General features: G+C 47.1%; 1 protein-coding gene across 3 annotated transcripts; it reads right to left on the minus strand.

The window, feature by feature from the left end:
- Positions 1-1,480: 1,480 nt before the first annotated feature.
- Positions 1,481-13,047, minus strand: TK2 (thymidine kinase 2). 3 transcript variants are annotated; one of them, XM_059857756.1, is made up of 10 exons: positions 12,889-13,047; positions 11,969-12,006; positions 11,146-11,220; positions 9,748-9,801; positions 7,744-7,833; positions 6,322-6,395; positions 3,717-3,805; positions 3,351-3,430; positions 2,320-2,400; positions 1,481-1,930 (listed from the first exon to the last, which is right to left on the minus strand). In XM_059857756.1, the coding sequence occupies exons 1-10, from the start codon at positions 12,977-12,979 to the stop codon at positions 1,832-1,834; spliced, it is 771 nt and encodes a 256-aa protein (XP_059713739.1). In that variant the 5' UTR covers positions 12,980-13,047; the 3' UTR covers positions 1,481-1,831. The 3 variants fall into 3 exon arrangements, with proteins under 3 accessions (XP_059713739.1, XP_059713738.1, XP_059713740.1); XM_059857755.1 differs by lacking the exon at positions 12,889-13,047 and adding an exon at positions 12,648-12,778; XM_059857757.1 differs by lacking the exon at positions 12,889-13,047 and adding an exon at positions 12,491-12,641.
- Positions 13,048-15,557: the final 2,510 nt, after the last annotated feature.

Consider the following 15,557-nt stretch of genomic DNA (forward strand, 5'->3'; position numbering starts at 1 on the left):
TCCCACTCCCACTACCCTGGGCCCGGCCAGTGGCCAGGTGCTATCCCAGCCAAGCTGGGGCTGCAGCTTCTCCAGGAGATGCCATGGGAGAGGGGCTCAAAGGCTCTGCTGAGTTCGAGGGAGACACATCCACTGCCTTTCCCTCAGCCACCAGGAGGGGCACCTGGCTGGGGAAGATGAGGTGGGCCAGGCAGAACCTGCCCCTCCTAAACCCAGACTGGGGGGGGCTGATCCTGTGGTGAGCCCGTGGTTGGTGATCCCGTGGTGAGGCCATGGTTGGTTATCCTGGGGTGATCCCGTGGTGAGGCCATGGTTGGTGATCCTGGGGTGATCCCGTGGTGAGGCCATGGTTGGTTATCCCTGCGTGATCCCATGGTGAGGCCATGGTTGGTTATCCCGGGGTGATCCCGTGGTGAGGCCATGGTTGGTTATCCCGGGGTGAGCTGTGGTTTTTGAGGCCATGGTTGGTTATCCCGGGGTGATCCCGTGGTGAGGCCATGGTTGGTTATCCCGGGGTGATCCCTGGGTGAGGCCATGGTTGGTTATCCTGGGGTGATCCCGTGGTGAGGCCATGGTTGGTGATCCCGGGGTGATCCCATGGTGAGGCCATGGTTGGTTATCCTGGGGTGAGCCTGTGGTGAGGCCATGGTTGGTTATCCTGGGGTGATCCCGTGGTGAGGCCATGGTTGGTGATCCTGGGGTGATCCCATGGTGAGGCCATGGTTGGTTATCCCGGGGTGATCCCATGGTGAGGCCATGGTTGGTTATCCCAGGGTGATCCCGTGGTGAGGCCATGGTTGGTTATCCTGGGGTGATCCCGTGGTGAGGCCATGGTTGGTTATCCCGGGGTGAGCTGTGGTTTTTGAGGCCATGGTTGGTTATCCCGGGGTGATCCCGTGGTGAGGCCATGGTTGGTTATCCCAGGGTGATCCCGTGGTGAGCCCATGGTTGGTTATCCCGGGGTGATCCCGTGGTGAGGCCATGGTTGGTTATCCCGGGGTGAGGCCATGGTTGGTGATCCTGGGGTGAGCCTGTGGTGAGGCCATGGTTGGTTATCCCTGGGTGATCCCATGGTGAGGCCATGGTTGGTTATCCTGGGGTGATCCCGTGGTGAGGCCATGGTTGGTTATCCCGGGGTGATCCCGTGGTGAGGCCATGGTTGGTTATCCTGGGGTGAGCTGTGGTTTTTGAGGCCATGGTTGGTTATCCCGGGGTGATCCCGTGGTGAGGCCATGGTTGGTGATCCCTGGGTGATCCCGGGGTGAGCTGTGGTTTTTGATCCCGTGATTGGTGATCCCATGGTGAGCCCATCCATGCCCTGTGCTCACACTCAGGATGATCTGCTGGGCCCCAGGGCCAGGCTGACAGCTCTGTCATAAACAAACCTCCCTGGCACACACCCTGGCCATTTGGTGTTGTTTCAGCCCAATTCATCCCAAGGGGGTCATTAAGAGAAACCTCAGGTACCCTCCCTCAGAGGGACGTTGTAATAAAGCATTTATTTCAAATTACAACAGGGTTCTCTTTGGGAGAAAAAAAAAAAAAAAAAGAAAGTGAAGTTACTTCTAGAAAGCAGCAGTGAAATGGGAAATGAGGGAAACAGCCATTATTTTAGCTGAACAGAACTGACACAGTAAAGCTGATTGAAAACCTAATAACACAAAGGGAATTGATTCACATTCCATTTCTGATTGGTACCTGATCATTTCAGAGATGTAAGTCCACAGCGTTCTACAAAGCATAGTGCAAAAACAATACCCATTATATTTAAATATTAAAAATACCAACTCAGACTTCAGTAGATGATTTCTGATACAACAGTCACAGGCTTCTATAAACAGTGGTGTCTGTTAGCTGGGTTCAGTATTTGGTCCCGGTTTTCTTCATACTTCTCTATCATTTTCTGCATGTCATGGTCAGCTCCAATAACCTTGGAGAGAAGAGGATGAACACTGGCAGTAACTGACACCATAAAACTTGGTTTCTTTTGAGCAGAACAGAACAGGACTACCAGTGCAGCCAAACTGGGTTTGGATTTGCCCAAGCTGCTTTCTGCTGGGAATCTGGCATTCCCTGAAAAGCTCCATGGCTGATCCTGCAAGCAATGCCAGTGACCAGCCCCTCAAACTCCACTGCAGACATGGCAGACCCCACTTTTGTGCTATACACCAACAGCTATCACGTTTGTCTGAGGTTGTCCTTCTCCAAAGGTTATCAGAAAAGCAAATTTATTTACTTTTACCACTAAACAATGCTCCTATTATTTGGAAAGCACAATCCCCCACATGTCTAATTGGTCATAATAAAAATAATACTCACAAGTACTGGGCAGGAAACTTCAAACAGTGCACGTTTAATGAGCCACTCTTCATAGAGCTCATGAATAGCTTCTAAATATTCCTAGAAAAGAGGCACTGGAATAACACAAATGCCCAGGGATGACACACACATTGCAATCTTTATCCATTGGGAAGTAGTTAAGAGACACATATAAAAGCCTGCAACAGATATCTTCCACTAACAAAAAATAAAAAACATCTGAAGGTTTTTGAGAAAAATTAATTCCCAGTACAAAGTTTAACTCCAGGAAGACCTCAAAGACACAGCTTACAGGAGCACAGGGCTCTCAGCTCCTTTTAAGATCAAGCAACCACGATTCTCTCCCACAGGTAAAATGTGGTTCAAGATTTTTTACAGAAAAAAAATATAACAAAGTAAGGACAAAAAGGGCAAGGCTGCAAAGAATATGTACATGACAATTGCTTCTCCTGAGCCACCCACCCAGGGCTGCAGAGGGAGCTGCATTCATGTCTGGGCAGACTTCTTTGGAAGCCTTGTGGCATGAGGGGCCATGCTGTGAACTGGCACAGAAATCACTGCTCCTTCAGCACAGCTTGTTTTAAAGCAGATCCCAAGCTCACAGTTTTCAAGGAGCTGCCTCCTTTCAGCCACAGCAGAGACACTTCTCATGCACAAACATGTGCAGGGAGGAGACAGCAAAGTGCCCACAGAAACCTCAGCACCTGCAAGCCCAGGCACCCACGCTACACCTGGGTGCTTTTGTGCCATTTCATGGTACAAAGGCAATTGATTTTACATCCTAGAGAAGATTACCAGTTGATTAATGCTGCACCTAAAGTCAGCTACAGAAGAACATCTGGGAGACTCAGCATGCGTGACAGATCATTTTTTAAAAATAAATCTAAATTCAATATTCAGGGTTTAGTTTGCAGTGGAAACAGCTGCACCACATTCTGGCAATATACTCAGGATACAATTTTAGTATTTAGATTGGAATTGTTCCATTTTCAAAGCTCCTTGTGAGCACATATATCACAGGAACTCCTTACCAGAGGAATGACTTTTTCCTCTTCCCTGCATCGTGTCTTTAGCCTCTCATAACAAACTTCAGGAGATGTCTGCAAATAAACTGCAGGAACAAAAGTGTTAATAGTTCTGTTCAAGGATCAGTTTTAAAAGCAAATAAGAAACTCACTTCACAAACTATAGAAGGGAAGGATCCTGGCTTGGGTACCACCACTGGACCTCCCCTTTGCTACTACCCAACCCATGAACCACCCACAAACCCAGGCTGTCTGATGGTGGTCACTTTTATACTGAATAATGTGATTATTTATGAGCCAGGAGACAAGAATTGTTTTTTTCTCCCAGAAAGGAAACCCACCCACAGCCCTCCAGACCCAACAAGATGTTACCTATCAAATCAACTGAAACATCAGTGTTGTTCTGGATCCAGTCAAACCATTCACTTAGGACAGCATAATCCACCTCTGGCATTTTTCCACTGAACAAACACAAGAGGCATCTGAGCAGCATGCAGAGATCAACTCCAAACTCTCATTGTGCTCACCTGACCACAATCCCTCCCCACTGACTCCAACATTTGTGAAAAGAAGCCCATGCAAATTGAAGGCCACATAAACCATTGTTTATAAAACAGAAAGACCAGATCTTTTCCTTTTTTTAAAGTACTCAATGGTATTTATTGCTCAGGTTCTCTGTTATCAGCATCAGTTCAAGTCTGTTCCAGGGCATGTCACCAGAAGGGCTGGATTTACTGAGCAGCACCAACAATTCCTTACAGAAGCCACAGTAAAAGGCAGCAAAAATATAATGTCCATGTGTCAATAAATTTACTCCCACTGTGAGAAATATTTGTGGAAAGAGTAGTGAAATATTCAGTATGCTTAACTTTGAACTCAGAGCACAGAATGTTGGAGACAAACGTCCCAAAGTTATCTCAGCAACAACAATAAAGTATCAGACAACTCAAGAAAAAGGAAGTTACTGAGGACATGTTAAGAATCACATACCATGTTTTCATTAGAGTATCAATTTTCACTTATTCCTGAGTGTCAAATATTACTAATTTTACAGTATCCTCTCTTTAAAACTGGTGACAGTAACACATACTCTCAACACTCTTTCCTAAACACATTTGCAATAGAAAAAAAAAATTAAGAAGATGGAGTTGGGAGGCTCCTGTGCTCTCCAGCTGAATGATTAAGACCAGTTAGACCATTTTTAAATAGGACTGAAGAAAAAAATATTCCACAGATTTCTAAACCAGTCCCCTGGCAACTTGATCACTTGCAAAAGTAATACAGGTATTTCCCTAAGTATGGAAAAAAGCAAAATCCCTGTTTGTGCCACGTCCCCTCTTGATCTGCCATCCAGAAATGGGTAACACTGCTCACTGCTGCTCTTCTTAATAATCACATCAATTCTGGGTAGCAGGGATCTACAGCAGCCAAAGTCTTATTGTGCTGCTTTTCTCCAGGATAGATGGGGGAAATAGGAAGGCTGAAAGGAACTGGAAACAGGAAAAAGCTCCACTGCTCTTACCCTAAAAGACAAATACATCCAAGTCAATTCTGCACTGACCAGCCCTACAGACAGCACATCTTTGCTATCCCTGGGTAATCCTGGGAGGACTCTGGCTCAAGATCCATAAAGATGCAGGGTGTATATAAAAGGCACAAAATGGTGTTTACATTTCCAAAGTTTGCTGGCATTTGGCTCCTACCAAGTCAGGTTTTTACTGCCTAAGTCCAACATGAACACGGGGAGTTTCTATCCTAACCAGTGATGGACTAAGGGACAGTGAACTGCAGTGCTCACCTACAGCACACCCTGCACACTCATGTGCACATACTTGAGACTCACCTAACACAGCCAGACTGACTCCTTTTTTAATGTGTCACAAAACAGCTACTTTCATACATTCCTCAATTATTCCTTCTTTATTTATAATCCTTTTACACATTATTTTCTTTTGGCTTGCTGCTGGTTCTATCAGCTGCCTTCTAGCTCGCTGTAACAAAACAAAGCAAATGCCTTTTTTCAACATTTAAAAAGTGCAAAACATCTTAGATGCCCTTAAAATTGTTATTATTAACTTACAGTGTTGCCACAAACAGATTTAGCCTCACAGCAAATAAGCCTTTAGGAAAAAAAAAGCACTTTGTCTACAATGAAAAAAGAAGCCAGTAACTAAAAATGAGGATATTCCAGGCTGCTTGCACTGTGTGTGGACTGGGATGAGTAAGAACTTCCAAAGGCTTTTCCATGGCAGAGAGGTGCTCGTGCAGCATGGATGACACCTTGTGGCACAAACTGGGGTTTGTTACTCTTCCAGTCCCTCAAGGCCACAGAAAAACCCACTAAAACCCATCTGTCACATCCACTCCTCTACAGAAATTCAGCACTCCAAACAAACAAACAAACAAACAAAACCCTGATTCCTGCACTATATCAGTTAGTTTGGGACAGATGAGTTATACCTAGGGCAGTTAGGTGTAACTGTTATAATTGTTCTTTCTTTACTCACAGCCTATCAAGGCTGGCAGCCTGTTTTGATCCTGTAAATCCTGATTCTGAGCAAGAGCACAAGACTTGAGACCCTGCTTGCAAGAAATACGAATCCTGGATGCCAGGCTGGGTAACACTGCCTGGTTCTCTACCTCCCACAGTCTTATTCTTTCTATCTTTGTGGTTTTTTCCCTGTCCAGCTGGGGTTTGATTCAAGCAAGATTTGGGTATTCAGCTGGAGAGCCAGTAACTTCAACAGATGGTGTCTAAATAATACTGAGTGCTCAGGAGCACTGAAGAAAAAGCTTTTCCTGAGTCCTACAGGAAGTGGGCAGCACAGCCCATACCAAACACACTGCCACTCCAACACAGAACTGGCAGATTTCACAGGCCCCCTAAATGCACATTACCAAAGGAATTATCATTTGATTATATATCTATTTAAAATAATGAATCCAAGAAAGTAAAGCAGAAAACCACATGCCATACCTTCGATAGAGGTTCTCCACAAAAATGTGTTTTGCACTGTGAATCGACCGCTCCATCATCCTTATGGGGCAAATCTGCAACACAGAACCTGACTCTGTACACTTTCATGCTTGTTTCTTTTCACTCATATGGCATACAAATTGTATGAAATACAATTTTCAGATCTTGTGAGAAACAAACTTACTGGGAGGGTGGGAACCACAAAGCAAACAAGGACTCCTGATCTTACTCGGATTTGTTATTCAGACACCAGTTCAAAGCCAAGTGCTCAGCATTCAGCTGAGCAGTGGAAGGTAACTCAAGGTACAAAAAGCAGAAATCCATTTGGGATCTGCAGGACAATGGGAACTACTGCTCCCCAAAGTGCTGCTCCATCCCATGCATTGCTGGGTCACAGCACACAGCTGACATCAGACACATTCAAGAAAGGACTGGGACTTTTAAAAGAAGTAACTGCAGCTGACAGAGCCCTGGCCTCAGCCAGCCCTGCACATGTTCTACCAGCACTTCATGTTGGAGCAGGGAGATCCTCTGACACTCCTGGGCCTGGCAGAGCAACTTCTCACCCAGGCTTCTGTACATTAACAAAGCAAAAACGGCTCCAGGAAGGCTCAAATGACAAAAAAGCTCAGAGGGAAATCCTCCAGAATTCCTGAATGAACTTCTCCGAGAAACCAGGATTTCTATTGTCTTGGAAAAACACCTCTTCCAAAAACCTAATGATTCTATCTGCCACTTTCATATTTGGTACTGCCAACAGTCTGCCTTGACACAAACTCAGAAAACACAACATAAGAACAATCAGTAAAATATAAGCATGCCATCTAAGACCAGGTCTTGTAATCAGGGAATGGAAGACAGCATAGAATGTAACAAAAGGTGTTTGAAGGAGAAAAGAATGAAGAAATCTTGAAAAAAAGGTAGGATGTGAAATTTAATATAAAAAAAAGAAAAAATTACGAGAAAGAAAGGATGTCAACCACCCAAAAAAGGAATAGAAAATGGTAGTGGAAGTATTTTGCATAAAGAGAAGAAGCAATGGCTAAATTTGTACTAGACAGCATGAAGCAGTACCATGAATTCTAACAAGAGATTACTTGGTGTTTGCCAAAGATCTGAAATAATGAAATTACAGACAAGTCACTGACATGAAACGAGGAAGAGATTTGTGCAAGCCTCGCCCTGGAGGGTGTTCCCAAAGAGCAGCATCAGTTTGAGGAAATTGTGAGCAGGTAGGAGGCAGAGGTTTTACCCCCAGAGCACACGCTGAGCATATCAATGTCTGCACTACAGAAATTCCTACTCACTGCAGGAACAAAGAATTAATGCACACAGCATCCTGACTCTTGAATACAATGTTAAAAGGATTTAGCACTCATAACCACACCTAATTACTCGTAAAATTAAAAGAAGTTTCCTTACCATGGGCCTGGTGTGCTGCTCCAGCATGGTCAGCTGGACATAGGTCTGCAGAGTTATCCCCCACCTTGATGCATCCTGGTACATTAAGCCCTGGGGTCAGAGATGGAAGCAGGACAGATGGACATTTGTAAGGACAAACAGCACAACAGGAAGTTGGTATTTAGGAAACTTTCCCCTACAGCAGCATGGCTCTAAGAAGTGTGCTAAAACAGCTGATGTCAGGTTTGACCAACATGAAGTGATCATTTGCTCTCCACAATGGAGATGCAGAATTACAGCCCTGTCCCTCCAGACACTGTGTGGGAGGCTGGCTGAACTCAGCAGGAATTAGTTACTCTGCACAAGGAACAGTCCGAACCAACTAATGAAAAAATCTACCTGCTACACTATTTTTGTGCCCTGACAGACCTTCAGTGCACCCAGAAATCATACAGGGCTCTAAGCACGGTCTGGGCCTCAGAAAAGGTGTCCTTTAACACAGGCTATTCCTCCCAAAGGATCCTCACAGCAGCTCTCAGTACCTGTTCCACTTTCTGATTGCTGCAATTCCACACTCACATAGAACTTAAAAGAAACAATCTATCCTGCACAGCAGAGAGAGGATCTCACTCAAAACAAAACATCATTCAGTGTCTTTTGGATGAGGTGACAAGTTTTAAGAGAGCAGCAAAGCTTCAGCCCACAGGTCTGACCTTCTGCTGTACTCCCTGCCAAGATCAGATTTTCCCACTGCTCCAAGGCTGCTGTGGCATCATGCAGCACATGCCCCACCCCTTTACTAACAATCAGAAAGGCATCAGCAACTCCTAGGAGAGACAATTTACTGTTCCAGAGGGCCTGTGCTAACACTGATGGTATTTAACACATGTCAGGGCAAGTATGGCTTGGGGTGTGTCCACACTGCAGATTGCAGAGCCTGAGCACACAGACCCTGCCTCAGCCACAGTGGGGGGTCTGCAGAGGGGCTGAGCCCCAGGCACAGGGCTGAATGCAGGGACCACTTCCAGCATCCCAGCAAGGCCAGTGTGCAGCTGCAGCTGGGACCCAGGGACATCCTGGGGGGAGCAGTTCCAAGAAGCCTTGGCCACCCAAAAGACAATGGAAGCCCCTAACTCCTCACTGGCCTGAATCCTCCTTACCTGCAGCAGCCACAGGATCACAGATTCACGCAGGGTTAAAGAGTTGGAAGGGACCTTAAAGCCCATCCAGTGCCACCCCTGCCATGGCAAGGACACCTTCCACTGTCCCAGGCTGCTCCAAGCCCCAGTGTCCAACCTGGCCTTGGGCACTGCCAGGGATCCAGGGGCAGCCATAGCTGCACACCCTCAGAGGAAAGAGTTCCTTCCATACATCCAACCTAAACTACCTCTCTTTTGATTTGTCCCTTTCCCCCCTGTTGTGTCCCTGCAGTTCCTGAGGAATTGTCCCTCTCTGGGTTCCCTGCAGCCCCTCAGACCCTGGAAGGAGCTGTGAGCTCTCCACACAACCTTCTCCTGTCCAGGCTGAGCAGCCCAAGCTCTCCCAGCCTGGCTCCCCAGGGGAGGTACTCCAGTCCCCTCAGCACCTCCGTGGCCTCACCTGGACTTGTTCCAACAGTTCCATGTCCTTCTTATGTCAGGGGCTCCAGAACTGTTCACAGATCTCCAGTCAAACAACATTAACTGACAGATCCACCCCTCACCTCACCTCCTTCCCTTCTTTGAAACAGGCACAAGAAGCACATTTAGAAACAACTGCCACACTCAGGGCTTACCTTCCTGGGAATTGCTTTAACTCACCCCACTGGACACCCAGTCCTTGCCAAAACCACATTTTATATGTAGAGTTTCTATTACATGCATGTCTTAACCCCAGTAGAAGCTCTTTTGCTTTGTGGAACTTTAGTTTTTGCTTGTGAGATTTGGATCACACCTTTTGTAGCAGTCTTGCTGGATAAAAAGCCGTCACACATGTCTTGCTAAAAGAACAGTCACTGTAACTGCAGGAATAATTTCTGCCACTTACCAGGATATTATGACCTCGAACATTCCTCCACTTGGTCAAGGGTTCCTTCAAAACCTGGTTTAAAAGAATTACTCCATGTTAAATACATCTTAGATTCAAAATACTTAATGTGACCCTACAAGTGTACAACTATTCTTAAGGAATACTTGTGCAGTAACTCAGAGCATTCAGGACTTGTATTGGAAAGCTCATGACACTTAAAAAACCAGCACTGAATTCTGTAACACAAAAGGTAATAATGAACACTGCTAAAAATAGAGACAGGTCAATATCCAACGTCTTCTTAGCATTTTTAAACACCTTGTAAGCCTGGAGAGAATTTTTTTTTTTGAGTCAAAATCAGTGCCATGTAAGGGGAAGAACAGCTTAGCAGAGTACTTAGCATTTCAATGACAAGTCCATCCTCTCACAAATTAACTTGCCAGCAAAGGAAGAGGATCAGACTGCTAGCACATTCGTTTTCATTTTATTTTTGTGTTCTAACAAACAAAATGTATTCAAATCTTTTACAAAACGAATCAGAAAAGCTTCTACCCTGAATAGATAAAATCACAAGAGACCTGCCTGGTTCAAACAGGGCCTAAATCTACAATAATACTGTAAAGTCAGGCCTAAGAGAATCTCATCAGCCTGGGAACTTAAGTAGCTACTTTAAAATGCTGCACTGTATGCAAATTAAAGTCTGTTATCCTTTAGATTAATAGTTAATTACTTCATAAGGACAATTCCTGTTAAATTACCAAATAACATCTGGCAGCCCAGCATTTCTATGAGGACTCCTAAAACTTATTGCCAAATGTGTTGCCAGGTCTGTTGGGGAAAACATTAATATCTGCTGTACAAGAACAATTGTTCACTGAGGTTTGACCTTGATTTTGTTTAAAATGCAACAAGCCTGCCCTTCCCCTAACCTGGTTCTAAGCAACATGAAATCAAATACCAGATCAGCCTAAGAAATCTCCTGAAACAGTTCTAACAGACTTTTCTTTTACTAAAAAAGCCATCTATTCACTGGGATCTCTGTTACATGGCATAGGTATTTTTACATAATAATTCTTTTCTTTGCTTTTGCCAGACCCATCTAAGATTTCAGTGTCATGAAATGGCAAACAGGCAAGTCCAAACATGCCCATGCTCTGTGGGTTGCTGTTATTTTATAAAGGCACAAACACTGATTCACAGGTTTTTCTGGTATTTTGGCACCCAGTACATACCCTATGTGATCTACATTTCTCTGCTGCAATTTGACTGTAAAAAGTTGGGGTGGTGCCCCAGCAAGCCCCTGGCTCAGCCCCTGCTGCCCCCTCCTCACACACCCGAGGACATGGATCTAAGACAAGCAGCTGCTCAGTGAGGGAAACAGAGGGAAATAAGGACAAAGAAATGTGCATCCAGTACCTCAATGCTGGTAGTCTGTGCAAAATAATCCAGGCATGTTGTTTTTCCACTGGCAATGTTGCCCTCGATACAGATCTGGTGAAAAGCAGAGTCACTTTGAGACCCACACTGTGGCAGAGCAGTGACAGTGTGTCAGAAATGCCCCCTGCCCATTCCAACATGCCAGCTCTCCACGCTGGGAACAGATTATTTCATGGGATCCCTTTGGATGCTGAGACTCTCCCAGAACACTTTTTCCCTCCCTGCTACCCCCACAGCCAGCCCCTGTCCTGCTTTTAGCTTTCTTCCCCTTCCCAGGACCCCAGGGGTTCCAGAGGGTCACCTGCTGCTCCCCACTCTGCCACAACCCACCTCAGAGACCTGACTCCCAACTTCAAATAAGTGCCAGCTGGAATAATAACTTCACCATCCATTATATAGATAGCTTAAACCTTAAGAGGGATCATGTTTTTATTTTCAGAAACCTAAACAACTAAAATAAATGAAGAGAATTTTTTTTCAACTGTCTTAAAATAGTATATAGCCATGGGGGTTATATAAGGCAATGGCAAGGCTACACAAGCAAGAGTGAACTCAAACTGCCACCTGTCCTGACACAAGCCCTCACAATTTTTGCACAGATCTCCCATAATTTTACTACAATTTTCAGAACTAGACCAGCGTAGCCTTGCACAGAATATGAGCTAGTGACAGACACAGCACTACACAGTGACACAGCTATGGCCTATGGCTGCCATTACACACACACTCAAATTATAATGGAATCACAATGAAAGAGGCTGCACTTTTAACTGCGTTTTCTGAACAAAATGCAAATACTTACAATTCTCTTTCTAGCATCTTTTTTTATCAGATGCTTATCTAGAATGGAAATAAAAAACAGTTAAATCAAAGCAATTTTCATCGTTTTAGGTAATTATTGGGTCATATAACAGACACCTTGTGACACCGACTGACACAGATTTAGCTAAAGCTCTCCACTGTCCCTGACACTGCCAAGAGCCCGACGGTGAGCGCTCACACTTTCACCAGATTCTTGCTCCATCTGCTGCTCCTCAGTCGGTCTGCACAGGGGAAAAATGAATTTTGGAAAGACCAGCTGGAGCAGCACCCACTGGCCTCACAGGCCCGGCGGGGTAAGGGTGAGGATTACAGAGCAGCTCCAAAACAAGCACCTTACACCTCAAAACAGCGGTAAAAATCCTGTCCAAGCCAAGCTGAGCTTACAAGACCCTTCACCCAGCCGAGCACGGCAGGAAGGCAGGGACGGGCTGGGCGGTCAGCCCCGGTCAGAGCTCCAGCCTGACCCCGCTCCTGCTGCCCCAAAGCAGCTCCAGAGTCCGACCTCTCTCCTGCTCCCCCGGAGCCGCTCCCGGGTCTGACCCCGCTCCTGCTCCCCCGGAGCCGCTCCAGCGCATCCCGAGGGCTCGCACGGAGCCGGAGCCGGGCCCAGGGGCGGCCTCCCGGCCCAGCCCGTCTCCGTGGTTCTGCCCCGCACTTACGCTCGGCAGCGGCGCGGGGCCCGCCCGCTGAGGGGCCGGGGACGGCAGTGCCCGCGCCCCGCCGGCCCCACGCCCAGGCCGCGCCCCGCCGCCACATTGCCCATCCCCGCCGCCGCCCGGACCGCGCCGCACCGCACCGACTCCGGCCCGCCCCGGCCCTTCCGCCGCCGAGCCATCATTTCCTCCGCCCCGGCGCTCTGAGGCGGGGCTGGTTCAGCGCCGGCGATGGCCCCGGCATCACCTGCGGGATCAGCCCCGGCATCTCCCCGGCTCCCGGCGTCGTCCCGGAGTCCCGGTTCCTCCGCGCACCGCCCGGGCCGCTCGGCCGCCATGGGGCGGCTGCAGGTGGACCGGGCCTTCCCCCGCTCGCCGCGGGGCGCGCTGAAGATCGCCCGCACGGTACGGCCGGGGGCGGCCCGCGGCCCGCGGGCAAGGCCCGGGCCGGCGCTGATCCCCGTCCCGTCCTGTCCCGCAGCTCCTGGCGCTGACTGCCTTCATCTGCTTCGCGGCCTCGGGCGCGCACGGCGCCTACACGGCGCTGGCCGGCATGGAGACGGTGATCACCCTCATGTTCCTGCTGCTCTATCTGCTGAGGCTCGACGCGCGGTTGCGGTTCCTCTTCTGGCCGCTGGCTGTGAGTACCCGTGGGCTCCGAGTGCCAGGGTGCGATGGCTGTGAGTACTGAGGGCTGTGAGTACCCGTGGGCTCCGAGTGCCGGGGTGCGATGGCTGTGAGTACTGATGGCTGTGAGTACCCGTGTCCCTGGCCGTGAACGTTGATGGACCCTGGGTACCAATGTCCCCTGGCCGTGAGTACCAATGTCTCATAGCTGTGGGTTCTACTGTCCCCTGGCTGTGGGTATGGCTGTCCCCAGTGTTCCCTGGCTGTGGGTTCTGTCCCCTAGCTGTCGGTACCACTGTCCCCTGGCTGTGGGTTCTGTCCCCTGGCTGTGGGTATGGCTGTCCCCAGTGTCCCCTGGCTGTGGGTATGGCTGTCCCCAATGTTCCCTGGCTCTGGGTCCTGCTGTCCCCTGGCTGTTGTGGCCGCTGGCTGTTAGCACCAGCAGGCCTGTGACCAGGAAGGATCACCTGTCCCAGGGGATGTATTCAGTGGCTCAGTGATTGTTTCTGTACAGGTAAGGCAAGCCCCAGTGTTCTGTGGAGGTTGAGGCAGTTTCTCCTGATGGAGTGTTCTTTTCCATCAGTTCCTGGACGGCTTCTGGATCTGATAACAGCCCCGCCCAGCACAGGCACTGTTTGCCTCACTGTGTAACACCTTCACATCACAAATTAGTCACACACTTTCACTCAAATACCAACAGGTTCTCCTCTTACCTCCCTTTTGTACATGTATTTGCTGCTTCAGTCTCAAATTGCAAATATTTGATGCAAAAACAACAGCAGAAAGGTAAAACAAGAAACTTTTACTATAAACACTCTTTTTGTGATCAAACCACTGGGTGTCAGTGTCCTCTCACACAGATATTGCTGTAACTCTGTCTTCATGGTAGCCCAGCTGTTTTTAACCATCCCTTCTGTGCTGGGAGCTCTCCACACTCTTCTTCAGGTCTGTATTTCAGAATAAATATTTTGCTTCCACTGGCTGTTTCAGGATATTTTCAACTCGGTGATTGCAGCGTTGTTCCTGCTCGTTGTGGGCTTGTTTGCAATAATAATCAAGACCAACAAGGGAACATTGGTTGGAGGAGTAAGTAGGAGCATTGTTCATGAATTTCAGTTCTTAAGAGTGTGGTGATTTGAACCTCTTAGTACACTCACATTGTGGTAGGACCATGCAAACAACTGTCTTGGAAGAACACTCTCAGCAGTAGCAAACAAGTTACATCCCGTGTATCTCACTAAAAGAAAATAATCCTCGCATCACTAGTAATCTAAAGATGTTACAAGACTTAGGAATTACTGCAGAGAAGTACTGAAACACTGACAATTTCCAGAGTTTTTAAGTAACCTACATTTGCTACCATACCTTGAAATCCTAGGTGGGAGAATCCGTAGCTCTTTTAGGACTACCCAGTTTGGTTTCTACTTGAGAAGAAATGCCAACTGTCCTAAAAAGAGTTGAAACTTTTTAACAGACATGCTGGTACCTCCCCCCTGGCATGTACACTGTTTTTTCTGACACAAACTGAGGAATTATGTCAGTTAAAAAGGAGTTTTGTTCATACTATGATTGTAAGATTTTTATGTTCTTAAAATGAAATCAGTTTAATAGTTTGAGTGGAACGTGTGACATCGTCAGTGCTGAAAGGGACAGAATCACCCTCAGCCTGTTCTCCTGAGGCACAAAGTGCCTTGAGCTGTGCTCTCCCAAGAGCACTCCTGAAAATAACTCCCCTGATCAGATAATGCAGTGCTTGCATAAAAAACCCCAGCGTGCATATGGGATGGGGCTGAAGGGCAGGAGCTGAGTGAGTTAACTCAGTGGCTTTTCTGCAAACTTTTTTCCAGTTACCTTCCTGGGGTTGTCTATTTTTTAAATAATTTAGTACATTTTCTTTAATTTGGAATATGTTTACCATTCAGAGCTTCAGAGGAGAAGAGCATTTTCCTGCTGGGCTTGTTTCTAGGATTACTGACTTTCCCTTGACTTTTCTCAGGGCCAGTCCCATTAATTAAGCAGCCCTTAAAGAGACAGAAGGGCTTTCATTTAGGATAAAAGCATTGTCTGGCATAATGCAGCATTAGCTTAGCTTTCAAGGAGAGCACCACACTACCTCCAAGGCCTGACACAAACATCAAACAGAGCAGGCTGTAGACAGCTCTCTGAAAGCCTGATGGGATGTAAATGTGGGTGTTATTTAATTTATCAGCTGTCTCAAATCACACACATTTTCAAGGCCGGAAACAAGTATATGTTTACTGATGAGTCACTACAGTAGAAGTTTGAGAC

Source organism: Haemorhous mexicanus, chromosome 12, assembly GCF_027477595.1.
Source record: "Haemorhous mexicanus isolate bHaeMex1 chromosome 12, bHaeMex1.pri, whole genome shotgun sequence".
Lineage (NCBI taxonomy): Eukaryota > Metazoa > Chordata > Aves > Passeriformes > Fringillidae > Haemorhous > Haemorhous mexicanus.

Bases quoted from the DNA above. Each gene is read 5' to 3' on its own strand.
- TK2 (XM_059857755.1), bottom strand. From the start codon at position 12,744: ATGTGGCGGCGGGGCGCGGCCTGGGCGTGGGGCCGGCGGGGCGCGGGC. The intron at 7,834-9,747 runs GTAAGTGGCAGA...CTCTGACCCCAG, and splicing joins TTCGAGGTCATAATATCCTG to GGCTTAATGTACCAGGATGC. The intron at 2,401-3,350 runs GTAAGGAGTTCC...CCTCTTTTCTAG, and splicing joins AGGAAAAAGTCATTCCTCTG to GAATATTTAGAAGCTATTCA.